The 17,906-nt window shown below is 41.9% G+C and overlaps 1 protein-coding gene across 3 annotated transcripts in view; it reads left to right on the forward strand.

Annotated features, from left to right (window-relative positions):
* Positions 1-16,816, forward strand: part of pcp4a (Purkinje cell protein 4a) — a 31,287-nt gene extending 14,471 nt beyond the window's left edge. Inside the window, exons 2-4 of one of the 3 annotated variants that reach the window (XM_085419898.1) lie at positions 8,645-8,693; positions 12,816-12,848; positions 14,668-16,816. In XM_085419898.1, the coding sequence (XP_085276024.1) occupies positions 8,645-8,693; positions 12,816-12,848; positions 14,668-14,798 (213 nt within the window). In that variant the 3' untranslated portion in view covers positions 14,799-16,816. The remainder of the gene's footprint in view (positions 1-8,644; positions 8,694-12,815; positions 12,849-14,667) is intronic. The other 2 variants (XM_085419900.1, XM_085419899.1) reach the window with 2 other exon arrangements.
* The last annotated feature ends 1,090 nt before the right edge of the window (positions 16,817-17,906 follow it).

Below are 17,906 nucleotides of genomic sequence, written 5' to 3' on the forward strand. Positions count from 1 at the left end.
GATGTATCTGTCCCAGATCACATCATGATTGTGATTAATTCTGATGGTAAGAAAGACCAGTGATACAGGAGCACAAAGGACGAGAAAACTAATAATTTCTGGTGTTTATCGAGCTCTGTTTGTTGCCAGTCAACCATGATAGGCATAGTGGCACACACTGTACAGGAGGAGATCATCATTAGCAATATAATTATCATCACTGCAATCCATTTGTCAAGCTCCCTCTGTTTCTGGCATATGGGACTGGAAACCTGCAACAGTCGTGGATCCTCCTCTGAGACAATGCAAGCTAAAAAAGAAATATACAGAAGCTGCATATAATCTGCTCAAACACCAACCAGTAACACAAACTTAGGTTCAGTTTAGCTATTGGCACCAGAACGTGTACGAGACTCGTGGTCTGCTCTCATCCAGCTTCCTGCCCTGACTCCCCAGATTTGTCTTTATGTTTGTGCTGCAGGGCCAAGACTTCAGAGTAAATCCAGATAACAAAGTGCAGAATCGATCAGTTCAATTATGTTTTAACAGCTAATGCTACTGATTGACCTGGTAGTTCAGCTTTCCATACTACATTGTGCCAAAACTTTAAACTAGCAAAAATCTCTTTGCTCAGTGTCCACAAGTTTGGGTCAGTACTCTTACCAAGATAGTTCCAAAGGCCAGATCTGAATGAGGGTGGGGGAGGTTCAATTTGCCATGTTGCAAGGAGAGCTTAACTTCTGTCTCGCTAGCTTGCGCTGCGCTCAGTGGATCTGCGCTCGACAGTGCAGCCCAGGCAGAGTAGTCGAACACAGATCCACCGAGCTCTCAACACAGACAGCATCGTCAGAAGAAAAGTTGTTAAAATAAATTAAAAATTTTGTATTGTTCGATACATATGTGTACCGAACCGAAAGCACTGTATCGAACGGTTCAATATCGATACGAGTATCGTTGCACCCCTAATATATGTATATATATATTTGTGTGTGTGTGTGTGTGTGCATATCAAATAATCTTCTTTAAAGTACATTGCAAAGTGTTTCCTATTGTAGAATATAAATTGCTAAGAAGTTTTCTTTTCTTTTTCTAATTATATACAACAAACATGTCTGTGGTACCTGCTCCTTTGGCAGTTTTAATAATCATGATAGCAGGCATCTCAGCTTGGTGTCACATCTGTTCCTTAGAATGTCAAGGTCACAGCTGTCAAGTGTGAACATTAATGGAAAGTGGACAGCTACAGGAGGTTAGATGTGCTTTAATGATAAAAAATATGCGAGGAGGGATATTTGATCATGTCTTGTAGAGCTAATCACAAAATATGGAAATACTACAGAGCTAGAATGCAGTAAAAACAGTAGAAGTGCTGTGTAGAATAACAACAGAACTTAAGATCAAGCTAGTCTTTCTTTCTGTTTGGCTTCAAAGGAGCCTGAAGTTTTTAATCGGTCTTGAGCAATACTTCTCCAGGCTTTATGAATGTTTGTTAATTATGAATTAATTATGAATTATGAATGTTCAAGCTTTTTCTTTGGAAATTGGCTGCTTGTATGCCAGAGGCGGAGCCAGACATTTGAAACACCCGGGGCTTAGCCATAAAGGGTAGTATGCATTGGCGGCGGGGGGGTTTGCGGGGGGGTAGAAATGAATGAAAAAGATTAATAGGCTCTGTTTTGAGTTTTGTTCAAAAAAGAATGACTTCATATAGGAAAAAAATATATCACATGTGCAGGACACCTTAAACTAGTTTTTTAATTAAGCAGCAAGGCAGAGCAAAATCAGGGCTGTATCAAGACACCGGGACTGAACCCCAATTCAACCAGACCCAGAACTGATCCAGAATTAAAACAGGACTACAACAGTAACCAAGACAGAACCAGAATCAGAACTAGATGATAGCAGCACTAAAAATCATCATAGACCTGCACTACACTTATTTTTTAATTCTACCAAAGTCCACTATTTAGATTGAGAAAAGTTTATATAATTATTTAGCCTTGTTGTGCAAACAAGCCTGCAAAACTTAATAAATATAGAATTTGAAAAATAACAAACCTAAAAAGAAACACTAGGTACGAGATACATGAGTCCCTATGATACGGTGATACTTTTGGTAAACAACCATTTGACTAACATGTGTGTCTCACCTGCTCTTGTTCCACCTCTGTTCTGTCCTCATTCTCCATCTCCCTCTCTGTTCCTCTCTCTCCCTCTCTGCTCCTCTCTCTCCCTCTTTGTGCTGACAATCATCAAATATACAGTTGAAACCAGATATTTACAAACTCTTCAGATCAAAACACAAACACTTTTTTAATTGTAACATCAAATCAGACTAAATGTTTAATTTTTTAGATTGATAAATATAAAAACATATTTGTTAACTTTCAGAGTAAAGAGAGAAACTATCTGTATTTCTTAATTGCAAATGGCACCAAATTGTATTCATAATTGAGCCACACTTATGGAGCTCCACAATTCTTTTCTTGGTGTTTTGGTTGACATCTCTGGATTTTCCCATGTTAAAGAAACAGGCTCTGTGTTTTGCCTTATATGCATCCACAGCTGTGCCACCAATTTACTCACATGGACTCTACTAACCTATCAGAAGAGTCTTCAGCTCGCCTGGCTGCGTTTCTCTAACAGCGCACTCGCAGGCAGCAGCTGCCCCGCTTAGTGTCTGAGCTTGGATCATACCAATATTAGGGGGGATTTACGCACAGTTGTAAATTCCCGAAGTACGGAGCCCCGCAGGGGACATGGGAGAAAAAAAAATTAAGACGGACTTTTGCGAGATCTCGCAAAACTATCTCGGGATCTCGCAAAAGTTTTAGCCACATTCTTCGGATGCCGGCTCGAAGCCGACCGGGAGGTCGAGGCACGATGTGCCTCGACCTCCCGGTCAACTTTACTGTGGGATCATCTTGTCAGGGAACCAAAGGTGAACATGCAAGCAGTGGAGATAGCAAAAGTAGATGCATTTAAATACCTGGGTATGGACTAGGGCTGGGCCATATCATACCTTTCACAGTGTAATGTTGGGCAACGATAAGAAAATGAAATATGGCGATAGAATATGGGTAAAACGCGCATGCGCAGTGCCTTTGTTTTCATACACACATGGCGGCGACGCAGAATAAGAAGAGCGAAAGCGGATCGGTGAATGAAACTGATGAACCAGAACTGGTTTGTAAAAATGCTGCAGCTTCACTGGTGGAACTGGTTTAGCTTTCGTCCATCAGATACACAACAAAGCACTATTTTTTGGTAGCGCATGCTAGCGGGCCGTCGTTATTACCGTGTTTTTTGGAAAATACGGCGCACTTAAAATCAATCCTTTGATTTTTCTGAAAAATCGACAGAGCCCCTTATAATCCCGTGTGCCTTATGTATGAATTCTGGTTGTGTTTACTGACCTCGAAATGATTTTATGTGCACGGCGCTCGAAAATCTGTCAAATGTTTCAGTACGACTTTGCTAAGATACGAAGCCGCACCGCTCGATGGATTGTCGGAGCATTACGGCTATCGTTGGCAGGAGCCTCGCGGAGTGATATGTACTGCGCTTCAACATAATATTACCGTATTGTGTGTGTATAACCTCTTTTTAAGTTGTGTGGATATTCTACATGGTTATGCTGAGGATATGTCGGCCAGTTTCCACTGGAAATGCCTTTTGGTTAAACTGTCAGCAAAGAATTTGCATTTGCATTTGCAAATTTTTTATATAACTTTAATGCACATAAAAAAGCTGCTTGTGTAAGTGAAAATACATTGATGTCAGTCTTGGCATACAGTTTGATCTCATCTATGTAGAGTAGATAGCTGATGGTTACTCCACTCCTGAATCTATATTCTGTGGTGTAAATAAGGCACAGCGGGACCACAGATCATCACTTAGAGCCATTTCATTGAAATCACATCACACCACAACCCCTGAGTCCCCGTGTTTTTAACTGAGCGGCCGTGATTAAGGATGCCGTGCAGGTGCGTCCACCCTCCCTGCACGGCACCGCAGACCGCGCCCCACCACATACCTCCATCACCCGATTGAGGCCGGGGAGCCATCTGGCTGAACCTACTCCCCCGCCGCGAGTGGGAGAGGGAATCAGCCTGGACCGTCGGCACCCAACAGGGAGGTGCGAGTTCAGGTGGCCGCCCGCGAATCCAGTGGCGCCGGCGATGCTGGTTTGGAGGTCGGCCGCATGGCAGATGGACACGGCACGGCTGGAACAGTCGTGAGCCCCAGCTCACAGGCGGCCAGCCGCCTGGACATGCAACACAAACACATTTCTGCACAGTGACAATGCTGCTTCCTCAACTGAACTAAGGGCACAAGTGATGAGAGTCAAACCTAAGTAGGGATGGGTATCGAAAGCCGGTTCTTGTTGAGAACCGGTTCCCACTGTTTCAATTCCTTGGAATTGTTTGCCCTTTTTGCAAACGATTCTCTTATCGATTCCAGTCGCCCCGAATGATGTCAACACGTTGCGGAGCGTCATTTACCTGGCAGGAAACATGGCACCTAAGCGGCTCAAACGCTCAAAAATTTGGTTATACTTTACGAGAACTGATGACAACAGGACAACTTGCAATACTTGAAAAGTAGATATTTCATTTAAGGCAGGAAACACTACGAATATGCAAAAGCATTTGCTCACAAAACACGCGATGACCTTAAATGAATGTCGTGTTTTTAATTCCGCTCCGGACTCGTGAATCTCAACCAGCAGCAGCGGTAACGTTTGCACGTCCTCTCCCGTTAATGCGGCAGGTAAATAATCAACTAACAGTGCATATTATGTTAGCGCGATCTGCCTTATTACAAAACCTGCCATTACTGTGCATTTAGTGACCATGATGAGAGAGACAGAGCCTGGCTCAGATGCTGGCAGTTCTCACTGCAGTCTACTGGTAGCGTCTCCTTTCAGGCCAGGATAGACGAATGTCACCGAGCAGTGACTAAGTTTGTGGTCAAAGGCTTGCACCCATTTGCCACAGCAGATGATTTTCAGTAAGTGAATGTGTTTAATTGTAGGCAGGGACATTACTGGATATTCTTGTGTAATTGCTACAGAATAATTTATGTTAAACTTTGTTATTGCTACAGAAGAATATTTATTTTATTATTTTACATTTACAATTTTTTTTCCTGGGGACCCTGTGACACCCGATTGAAGAGCCGTAGGCTGGATCTCTTAAGATCTCACTGTTGGGTTTGTAAGGCCATGTTACTCCTAAATTTCTATCTTGTTCAAAGAGAAGATATAAAACAAAGTTCTAAGCTAATCGACCTTATTGTTCTCCTTTTTTATAAAGAATCGAATCGTTAAACAGAATCGAAAATGGAATCGGAATCATGGAAATCTTATCAATACCCATCCCTAAACCTAAGTAAAAACTGGGATGGGCCGTGACAAACAACTCATATGAAAGTCACTCGTTGCTCCCTAAAGTCATCTTATGATATAGACTGCAGGCGCGCTCTTGTTCTGAAATTGAAGAGATGAAACCTCTGCTGAAGAAGTGAAATGGAACAGAGAATCAAATAGTGCAGAAAAAATGTGCTAATGTGTAAAGAGTGTGCACATTAGAAGTTCAGCCGTCATGTAAGCTGTGAAAAATGGAAGACTGTTAAGGGAAGAATGGAGTGGGCATGTTGGAGAAAAGAACGCTGTCCTCCAGACTTTAAAGGAAAACATTTTATTTATATTTCATGAACCAATAAGGCTAAACATACTTTGTTGCCATAGCTTGCAGCTAAAATACACCTGGTGATGATGCAGGAGTTGCTATGATAATGATATATACAGCTCTTGTTCAGTCTCCGTCTTTAAACTCAAAATGAGTTTTTGAGACAAAGACAAAAATAATCTCACTCAAAGTAACCACACACACACACACACACACACACACACACACACACACACACACACACACACACACACACACACACACACACACACACACACACACACACACACACACACACGTGTGTGGATCCAGTTCTGACCTGCCGTTTTTTACTGTTCATCAATATTGTGCTCCATCTTCACATTGTACTGAAACAATTGCTCAACTCTTATTGTCATTCTCCTCCTGGATCTCAGCTCTGGCTGAATGCTCGCTTGTGGTGGGTGGAGGTGTGATGTATGGCACCATCACTTCATGGCACTGCCTCCTGCCCTCTTGAATAACAGACCACAATCAACCAACTGACAGTAAGCACGATGCCAGGAATCCCAGGAGATTTCTGCATGTAAACAGAAAAACAGATGGCCAAGTTGCCAAACAAGTTTTTCTTCTACTTGCTCTCCTGATGGCATAAGGGGACTCTGGGGGGAGATATTTGGCTTTATCTAGGCGTCCAGGCAGCAGAGCTATATAAACCCTCTATACACATTGAATATTCTATTATATTCTCATAAAAGTGTTCTATTAGGTTGAAGTCAGGACTCTGTGCAGGCCAGTCAAGTTCTTCCACACCAACCTCTTCATCCATGTCTTTATGGACCTGGCTTTGTGCACTGGTGTGCAGTCATGTTGGAACGGGGAGGGGCCATCTCCAAACTGTTCCCCCAAAGCTGGGAGCATGGAATTGTCCAAAATGTCTTGTTTTCTTGAAGCATTAACAGTTCCTTTCATTCGAACTAAGGGGATGAACCTAGCTCCTGAAAAACAACCCCACACCACAATCACCCCTACACCAAACTTTACATTTAGTACAAAACATCAGACAAGTACCGTTCTCCTGGCAACCACCAAAACCAGACTTGGTAATCTGAGTGACAGAAGGAGAAGCATGATTTGTTACTTCATGGACTATAGAGCTAGAGAGAACACGTCTCTACTCCTCAGTGGCGGTGTGGTTTGCACCACTGCATCTGATGCTTTGCATTGCTCTGGGTGATGTAAGGCTTGGATGCAGCTGCTTGACCATGGAAACCAATTCCATGAAGCTCTCTACACACTGTTGTTGAGCTAATCTGAAGGCCACATGAAATTTGGAGGTTTGTAGCGATTGACTCTGCGGAAACTTGGCGACCTTTGTGTGTCTCAGCGTTTTCTGAGCCCGATCTGTGATTTTGCATGGCTGTGGCTGAATTGCTGTCATTCCCAGTTACTTTCACTTTGCTATAATAACACTAACAGCTGACTGTGGAATATTTAGTAGTGAAGACATTTCACGACTGGACAAGTAACATCCTATCACTGTCACGGTTGACACTGGCCAACCGTGGGGATGTGAGGAAGGCGTGGAGCTCTGAATGCAAACAGTGCATTTATTTACAGTGAAAATGGAAAATAACAATAAATCCTCAGTGCGCTCCCGACTCCCGTGACGTCCTCTTCCCAGTGTCAGTGTTCCTTGTCCCCGCTCCTCAGTGTCTGAGCACCCCGTGCTCGCTGAGCTCTTGTTTCCACACTCCTCCTGGGGAGATAACAAACAGGCAGCTGTAAGACACACACAATGCGGCAGACTAACCGTACTGACCGGACGAGAGACTAACGTGAAGTCACGCAATGATCCAGCGTCGGAGAGAGCTCCACCACAATCTTAAGTAGCTCCTCCTACGGGGCTTCGTCAGCTGTGTGATGGTTTTCAGGTGTGGCCAACCACCTGGCAGGGCCACACCTACCAGGCCTGAAGGCGCCTGTAAACAGGTGCTCCCAGACACACCCAGACTCACACACATACCTGCAAGCAGGGAGAACGAGGGACAGCAACACCAAAAATACATATAATGTAATACAAGTCCATAACTGCTCAGGGACCCCAGGTCGCTCAGATCCAGGTCCCTGACAATCACGGTACCAGGCTGCAATTCACTGAGCTCCTGAATTCAGTGATTTACATGGGTGGGTGAATACTTTTGGCCATATTGTGTGTTTATCAAGAATGAGGAACACTGATGGCACAGATGCCAAACTAAAATGATACTTAATACTTTATATAATTATACTCTACACAGTCGCAGTCCGTGCATGTCAATATCAAGCATAAAAAATAAGACGTGCCTTTTTTGTAGCATTAAGTATTGGCATGATTAGCAGTAAACTGCATGTTGCAGTACTTTTTATACTTTGTAATAAATATTTATTAACAATCCAACCACTTTTTGTATGCACATCAGCTCAGAACCCAGTATATGTTGGTATGCAGCCAATGATTGACCCGCTAACCTTTGACCTGTTCTAGTGCTTGAGCCACAGCCACCCCAAATAAACGGCACGAAACCAAAGGTCCATGTGAAGGAAACTCTTAGAAAAGCAGAAGTTGTGAATGAAGCGAGCCTCGGCTCACACTGTAAGCCTGGATGCAGTCTTACTGCAGGCGAACGGCATCATCCCATCAGAGAACTCTCAGGAGCTGCAGGAGCAGGTAGAGCAAACTTGTCTCTGCTGCAGAAACATGGATTATAGATCAGCTTATCACATCCTGGCTCGCCTCACAAAGAACCACACCTCTCCTTTCAATTGTCTTATGTGTTGCTCACATCTGTGTGACTATAGCAGATGCTTGTTTTGGTCCAGGAAACGATCAGATTGGTACTTGGGGGAATGAACAACATATTTTGGGTTGAAGGCAGGTTTACATGTAGCATCTCAGGCTGATGTTAATTGTAACTTTTAATTGCTCATTGTTTCTCTTCTCATTTTTGCAGAGACAAGCATCTGGCCCAATGACCGGAAACAGCAAAGCATCTGTCCAAGGTATTTTTAAACCGAATTTAAATAATGTGAAGTTTTCACCAAAGATTAGATTGTTTAAAAGACAATCGTGCATAAATCTTTACACACTAAAGTGACTTCAACACCACAATAACACGCTAAATTTCTCATATATTCTCTACTTCTGAGTGGTTTAATTTAAAGCACTGCATAAGTGTTTTTAAAGCACATTATAGGTTTTATATTATCCACAGCTGTGAACATGGTGGAAAAGATTTACAGTAAAATAAGCGTATTTTTTGCATTTAGTAAGCACAGTTCTTGAGTAAATGTACCCACACTAGAGTTCAAGTGTTTGGGCATTTTTGCATATTTAATTTTAAGATATATTCTGCTTTAAACCATCAAGTTAAAACAACAAACTGAGAGACAAAAACAAACAAACAAACACAACCTCATAAATCCACCAAGACAGTTTTTCACACCAGCTTGTGCACATGTTAGTGTCACAATCTGGCTGAAGCAGACTGTATGGAGTGAGGAGGAGGACCCAAGTCCTGACATTCGAAAGAACAAAACTTGAGCTTGACAAAAAACGAGCCATTTATTCAAGGCCGGTGGAACAATACAAAACAGAAGGGCAAGTGTGAAACTAAACTATAACCTAAACTGGGTGATCCAACGATAACACAAAAAAACTGGAACATGAACGTGGAAACCCGGCATGAAAAACCTGGAACGTGAAGACTTGACATAAATGCACGAAATCCCTGGAAACATGGATGTAGTAACAAGCACACATAGCAGGAAAGCAGACAACCGGACAAGGAATGAGTGAAAACTCGGAGACTAAATACACACAGGAGGTGATCAGGGGAAGTGAAACTAAATACACTGAACATAGAACGCCAGACCTCTTCAAAATAAAACAGGAAACATAACAGGACGCAGACATGACACACGGACTGTTGAGGGACACGCACATTATGAATACAGAGGGGGAAAGGGGACTGGGGATGAGACACGGACATAACTAAGCACAAACAGAACATGATGGCTGGGGGGAAACACGTGACAGAAGGAATGCATCACAAGTGGAAAACATGTAAACAAGAGGAGCAGATGGGAGAGAAAGGCATCAATGAACCACATGAAGGGCGACTTAAACACAAGGGGTGAAGACATAAGGGGAATCTAATAAAAAATGAACTATAACTGGGCAACGTAGGGGCATAAGGTAACTAAATTGTCATGCGCCGCGGCGCGCGTGCACAAAAGGATCCAAACGCAGACTCAAGCGCTAGCAGAAAAGGACACTTTATTATAATAACAAAAGGCGAAAACCAAAGGAGCAAAACGAGGAACTACAAAACCCGGGAAACAATGATGCGAGGAAGCCGGAATCGGGACCGTGGGAGGCTGCAACAGAAAGGGGAGAAGATTACTAGGGAGCCGGGAAGCGGAGGAAACACATCAAAACTGAGTTAGACCAGTTGGCTTACGATTAGAGCGGGACCGTGGGAGCTGGGGAGGGAAGTCCGTGGAGGTAGTGGATGGGCCAGATGATGCACCGGGTGATCCAATTGAGCAGGAGGACAGGCAGGTGGCAGACGCTGAACGCCGGATCGAAACCTAGACACAAGTAGGCAGATTTAACGCAGCTCCAACAAGATAGTAATGCAACGCTTTCGCGGGAGTCTAGTTACCACAGAGAGGTGATTAACGGACTGGCGGGGAGCATCCGTCAGCGCCGGGTTATTAAGTAGCTCTTCAGGTAATCACCCCGATGGAGAGCAGGTGTGCCGGTGATGGCCCAGCCTGGGGGTGTGGCTACCCGCACATCACACACAGGACCACGGACAATGACATAAATGAACTTAAACATAGACCATCAAAATAAAACTCAAAGCACTGGGTCAAACGACCCAGGACCGTTACAGTTAGTTACAGAGCTGAAGCTGGGCATTTTAATATGGGAGCGTATCAGGACCCATGGCCTCTAAACCAGCCTCAAAACAGTCGTTTTTGGCAATGCTGCTATGGCTTCATTTTTCATCCTCAGAGGTTTTCACTTGGTAATGATACAACTTGGCAAAAACATAAATTTTTATATCTGACATCTTTAAACAATAAGAAAGTGTTACAACCAGTTTTCTTAAAATAAATAAATGAATAAATACAAGTATATATTTTTTAAATCCTCATATTTGAATGTTTTCTCTGCAATTAAGGATTATTATTGTGAAATTTCATGCTGATAAAATGAAATCTAACATTGTGCTCCAGTATACCTGTCGTGCTTTTCTTATTTAATTTGAATAGTTAATTTCAGTTTGTTTCTTCACTGTTTATCTGAAACAACACACCAGTTCTTTCTAGCATGGCAGTGACTTACTTTGTAAACTGGGCCATGGTATTGTTGGCACGATGAAGTAATTCTAATCCCTTGAGTTATAAACAGCAAAATTGGACTGTGAATACTTGGCAGAATCCTTTGAAATTCATAAATGGTGCTAAGTGCAGAACTATCATCCTGGCAAAATGATAGTGTGGAAGAACAAAAGACTGCTTCTAATGAACCTCACACCAGTGAATGGCATTTTTCAAGACCTGAGCTCAGGTGAGAAAATCAGTCTGGCTTGCAGGATTATCAGTCGCTAACTAAGCTTAAAAAATATATATCCTGTCAGGAATATGCATTCAGCAGCTGTTCGACCATGGAGAAGGTGTCATAAATCTTGTAAGTAAATCTAAGTAAGTCACTGTAGTCTGCACATTTTCTGAATTCAATTTCACGGCACTCACTGAATGTAATCTCCTCCACTGCTCGAAGGTAACATTCTTCTCACACAATCAGTGTAGCAGGTTAATAGCAGCCCATTCACTGCCAAACAGTTCCATAGTTCATTCAGCACAGAAGGACCGGATGTTATTTCGCCTCCGTCTCTGGGGCTGCTGATAACCCTGTAAAGACCCCGTGTTGAAATGGATTTTTGTCTCAACCTTTGGGATGATGAAGTGTGTTGCAGCTCTGGCTCGGTCCGAAGGGGGACATGACAGCAGTGATCAGGAGGAATTTGAGGACACTAAATTGAATTTGACACGTGTGAATTGCATTCTTGTGACATTTGTCCGTTTTGGTCTTTCCTTTTAAGAAGAGGTGGTAAGCTGTGTGCCCTTGAATTCTATGCAGGAAAGAAAAGGCACTCACAAAATGAATAATGCTCAACACATGACAATATCAGGAATCACAAATCCAAAGATGACATGTGTTGCATAGATTGTATAGAAACCTCCTTCACATAGATGGAGCCATACAACTGCTGTCATTTGCCTGTTTGCTTTGGCATAGCCACTCCAATGTCTCTATTCTCACCTCTAACATTTTTTTAATCCATTCATATAAATTACATGCCATGTTCCAGCTTCAGAAAAAGGGAAATCTCAAAAAGCAATTTCTCACTGTAGCAGTTTATATTTGTCAGCAAGACCTTCCTGCTCTTCCATGTGCGTATGCGGACAGTGGCGTGAAAGAGGCCCAGAGAACAGCAGCAAAACCTGAAGTCAAACATGGCGGCCCATTGTGTGGGGCTTGTGGGACGAAGCTATATCTCTTAAAAATACAGAACATAATAACTAATTTACTTTACAACATTCATGGACTGTACCATTTAATATACTCAGAATTCTAAGCAACACTTAAACATATGGGAATTGTTATCTTTTATTTCTTAATTTAAACTTTTTTTTCTTTTCTGACTCCAGCAGATAAAGATAGAAACAAAGTTACTGCCAAAGTCCACAGTGCCTTGCAGTCTGGGATAATTTACATTTCCCTGTTTCAAGATTATAGATGTTTCCAATGTTTGTTTGCCTAGGCCTTCACTAATCATTGTCCATATACTCTAAGGTTGCTGTAATATATATGTAAATGATCTGCAGCAATGATTTACAGATGGGATTCATTCATTGGTTCAGCAGTATGACATACATATGACCTAAAGCCTGATGTGCTTTTAAAAGTTTCTTTGTGGTGTAAAGGGCATGAGCCATGTGGAGCAGGTGTCACTATAAAGAGTGATGGTGTGTGTGTGTAATAGAGAGAGATGTGTGTGTGGCTTCTGCATTTATGAAATATAAAGTTGTTTTTCACTGTCATCCAAGGGCTTCAAGGTCAACAAAAGGTACCATCTAAGCGTAAGTAGGCCATTTGGAAAAAAATCACCTTTCATGCAAGAGTGCACAACCACGCACGGAGCACTGTACTGCATGAAAACTGTAATGCTCAAATAAACAACTGACCTTTTAAAAAAGCGAATGAATGAGCATGATGTTTTCTGGTGGGTTTTTTTTATTGCCGTGAGAACTGAAGAGATATCCTGTAAAACTTTTCACATGTTCATGTTCTGTGATCAAGCAGCCAGATGCACTTCTGTCTTCTCTGTTTATCCCTGTTTGGGCACTTCATCTTTGTTGCTTTGAATCTATTAATCAGAAGCTTGTTTCTTAATTAAGTACAGTGCATCTCATTCCCTTCACACACAGCACCCGGAGGCTTGAAGGAGTTTTGGGTTCTGGCTTAAAGAACTAGAATCTTCTCTGCTGCGCTGTGAAGAGCACGTTCCCCGTTTGCTTCTTTTGTCAGTTTGGGAGCTTCTGCTCTGTCCTTTTACTGAATGTCAGCCATCTGTAATGACATTTACATCTAACAAGAAAGAGGTCACTTCTGCAGCACTGCAACAGAGCAGTAAACTGCAAAATCTTTACTAAATGTTTTCTTTCTGTGTTTATAAACCGCCGTTTATACTGTTGTGTTCGTGTCCAATAATGGCTCGTTTAATGGCTTCCCCATGCCCAGAGTTTACCGGTCTCTTTGAATCTGTAAAACATTAGGCTTCCCTCAGCTGTCGAGGATCTTCCAGCCTGACGAGGATAAAAGTTAGGCTCATGAAGCTGGCGGATCAGTGTAAAATAATGGTTTGAAATTAAATACAAAGAGAAAATATAACGTAAGTAGAAGCAGTATTCATGCATATGTTCCAAGAAGCGGCTTTACCTTGCTCTCTGTGTCAGGAGTAGAGGTTAGCCAAGTTTGTCAAACTAACCAGCTAGTCTTCATCTCAAAAAACTTTTACGCAAATTTACATATTTTTGTAAAACCAAAAGTTTACAATACCTGTAATAACTAGGAATAAAAAAACAGCCCTGGTTGCTGAATGTTCTCTTTCACAGGATAAAACAGAAACTTAGCGTTTTGGACACCAAGGGTAAGAAATATTGAGACTCCCAGTTCATGACATGTGGACACTTGTAAAGGTTTTCTTTGCCAAAACACATAAAAAGTCATTTGGCATCAAATATTTTTTCAGCGCACAGGTTTACCAGGTAATTTTGAAGCTTGAATCCATCCTGTGAAAGTGAGACAAATTAGTGAGTGAAAACAAAGCCCCAAACTTCCTTAACTTGGATGAGTTTACATCCTAATTATTGACAGGAATTACAAACTTGCAGCTTACAGAACAACAGTATTTGACCCTCTGGGATGAAGTGTGTTGGTGATTATATGTTACAAGCCTCAGGGGGGCAGTAGTGAGTCCTTTATCATTTGATGCACTGTATTCAGATGACGTCACATTACTAGAGGTTCATTTTGCTCAGAAGATAGAACAGGTCATCCATCAGTTGGAAAGTTGGTGGTTCAGTTCTTGGTTGTGGCCTGTTGAGGAAAAGCTGGATCGTCAGACACCAGCTTGTCGGTCTGGTGACTCAAACAAGCTCTCCTCCGCATAAATCACTTCGCCAACCCCAATGTTACGGTTAACAGGTGGATTTTCCCATTTGAGTGCAGCTAGCCGAACAGCGAACACCCACTTATTGCTAAAGAGATAGAGAGTGAAAGTGGACAGCATAGATTGTGCCTTGAGAGAAATCTTTCAGGAACTTTTGATATGTTTATGAACTCCCCTCTTGAAAGTCCTGCTGTCCTCTCACATTTCCACGTCTCCTCTCTCCCCAGAAGAAAAGAAGAACAACCTCCCCCCGGATTTCGACATCGACATGGACGCCCCGGAGACGGCGAAGGCTGCTGTGACCATCCAGTCACAGTTCAGGAAATTCCAGAAAAAGAAGCAGGATGTGAAGTCGTAGAGTGGCATCTCTTAGCCTCGTCTTCAGCTGACGTGGGCCCGGTCATGCATGTCAATTAAACTGCATCATTATGAACTGGAAAGGGAGGGTGAGGGCGAGATTCCTGAAGGTGGAGGTAGAAGGGTGCGGTTAAATTGTACCTTTGTGAAAGTCTGTGCATAATGAATAACTTTACTATATACAAAATGTTGCATTATTACTTTCTTGGTGTATGTATTTAGATAATAATATAATTTTGCTATTTCTTTTTTACTTCAGTGACACTTTACAGTGTGGTTTCACACTCACTGCACACCCACATAAACAGGAAGCTGGCAGGTCTTCTCATGTAATGTTAAACAGCGATCTTTGATTGATGCTATAATCTGGGTCACAGTACCAGCAGAAGAGTTGGGCTCCACTGGAGGCCTGTTACTGGCTTCTTCCTGTGGCTGAGCAGAATGATTCCATACTGTTACCAGTGTCTTTAAAATCCAATCAGTTTAGTGTCTCTAAATGTGTTCACATGTCAGAGATCTCCTCTCCAACACACTTTTCCCCCGATGACTCTCTCAGTTGTATCTTTGTTGAGACTGCAGATGTTGTGATTGTGGTTCTTTGTTGTGGTTCCAGTGTGATTGTTCATTTTTAGATTGGCTCACGTGTATTGTACAAGCACACACATGCATGCATGAAAGCTCACACATACGTGCACACATGCATACCCACTTCTACAGAGAAATAAATAAAGACAACGGAAAGGAGTGATTTTTTTTTTTGAGTATTTCTTTCCTTGCTACAGAATTCGTGCACCGCATGCAGCAGGTCACATGCTTCAACATCTGTGATTTAAGAAGAAAGTTGAAAAAGCTGACAGTGAAGCATTCATGTGCAAAGCTGCAAGATTATACGAAACCTTTAGTGACGATTGTGAAAGTGGTTAAATGCACACACAATGTACTTTGTGTGCTGCAGTTAAAAGTCTATTTTCATTGATCACAGTGCTATACAAATATTGCACTAGTTAATTTTTTTTGCTAGTATATACAAGCTGGGATCAAAAGGTTCTAATGATTGACCTTGAAAAGAGGTTTTAAGTGATTCATGAACGTCGTTGATTTCTCATTCAACATCCTTTTGTCCTTATGGACCTGTGCCCTTAACTTGATTTACATTTTTGGTAATGTGGACAAAAGAGTTGCACTAACCAAACTGTTGAATATTTTGAATTTAAATATTTTTTAAAGCAGCTTAAAAGTACAACTTTCTCAAACACAGATTTCTCCATCATTCTAGTAGCAGATGTTTGGCTTCTAGAAAACAAAATCATGAATTAATTAAAACTGGAAAAACAAAACAGGAGATCCAATTAAATTTTTATTTTCGATTGTCACAAACAGTGTCCAGGAGCATAAAATCTAAGCAATGTAGAAATGAGCTACATTCTACGCATCAGAAATGAGCTCCTGGGGCTTGTTGACATGACAGGATTCAGTATGTGACTGGACTGTCTCCACTTGGCTCTAAAAACACCTTCGCAGCATGGCAGACCACAAATGCTGAGCCACGTGTTCCTATTTTTGCCCTGCAGTGCTACTTATTACTAATTTGTTACCATGGAAACACTGAGTTATAATGCAGGCAGACTTTTTAAGTGTAAGTTACGTGGGGTTTTTGTGTCGTTTCAGAGCAACAATATCATACGGCGTTAAACACAGTGCTGCAGGTGAATCTCTGCTCTTCTGCCATCTCATCAAAAAGCACAGCTGCTGACCACAGTGTTCAGTAACAGAACCTCAGTGGAGTGGAAGACGTGAAATTCTAATTTAAACCTGTTTCCTAGTAGATATATTGGGTATTATTTCACATTAAAATCATTCGTAATGGAAGCTGAGAATATTAAACCAACGATTTTATCAGGAAGTAATGACATGTTTGTTATGCTGTGTATTATGTTCTTTTCAGAAACTGTCCAGGCATCCTACTGCACTGTATGATCTGTAAAATTCATTTGAAACATTTGCCATATTCCCACAAGTAAACTCAAGCTATAATGACAAACTAAAGTGAAGTTTTCTTTCTTCTTTTGTGTCTTTATGATTTGCAAACCTGGATGTGGGCAGATTATCCCTTTCTTCTTAGCATATTGTGTAAAGTAACTTCAGACTGGAAGGGAAGCATCTATGATGACGTGTCTTCTCTGTGCGGGTTTGTGCCTTTGGCCCTGGGTTTTTCATCACCTCCCTGATCGATAACCTGGCAGCCGGCTTCAGAAAGAGTCCTGATAGTTCCAAACTTCTTCTATTTTACATTTCTTGAGTGCTCATAGCAGCCCTTGCACAAATTAAGGTTTAAGTTTCAGCAAAGTTTTATTATGTAGGCATTTTTCCCAACATGCTGTGTTTAAATTGGGATTTTATATACATGTATGAATGTGTGTCCCAGCTAAGTACGAGTTGGGCACACTCACATTCTTGAATACATCTGTAAGGAACAATTTCAATTTAGATTTTCAGTGAAATCTGTAGAAATTTCTGATTAGTTGATCTGATCTGATCTCTTCGCTTTTTCATTTGGATATATCGATGTTGATTTTGCCAGCTGAGTGCGAACAGATCACACTGTAAGGATTTCTCTGTGATCATCACATAAACTCCTTTGCTGTAACTCACTAAATGAGTTTGTGAGGAGTAAAAATATCTGGAATCCAATAAATGACAACATAAACAATGCCAGCTGCCTGAGCCATGCTCAGAGCTCATTGCTTCAGGTCTGCACTGGGACATGCATCCGTGCTTATTACTTTACGTTTTCAGAACCACTTCCTCAGCTCTGCAAACAATGGATTCATATTTCTCAGGCTGATCAGAGGCAAAGAATTCAGTGCAGCCTGAACCTTATTTATGACAGCTGTTATTAACCACTGAGTGTGGTGGTGAGTAAATCTCTGTCACCGTGCTTAATTTGTTGTGGACTTTGGAGGTGGATGGCAGATACAGTTGTCATGCTGAGTAATACACCTTCCTGCTAATCTGTGTCTTGTGATATAAGACCATGGAAGCAATTTAGCAGGCAGGACGTGTGAGGCTCAGGTGGACTCTTCAGGATGGCAGGCTGGTGAGTTCAGAA

Source organism: Rhamphochromis longiceps, linkage group LG10 (assembly GCF_057381845.1).
Source record: "Rhamphochromis longiceps isolate RC_006_pf linkage group LG10, R_longiceps_female_GT1.1, whole genome shotgun sequence".
Taxonomy (NCBI): domain Eukaryota; kingdom Metazoa; phylum Chordata; class Actinopteri; order Cichliformes; family Cichlidae; genus Rhamphochromis; species Rhamphochromis longiceps.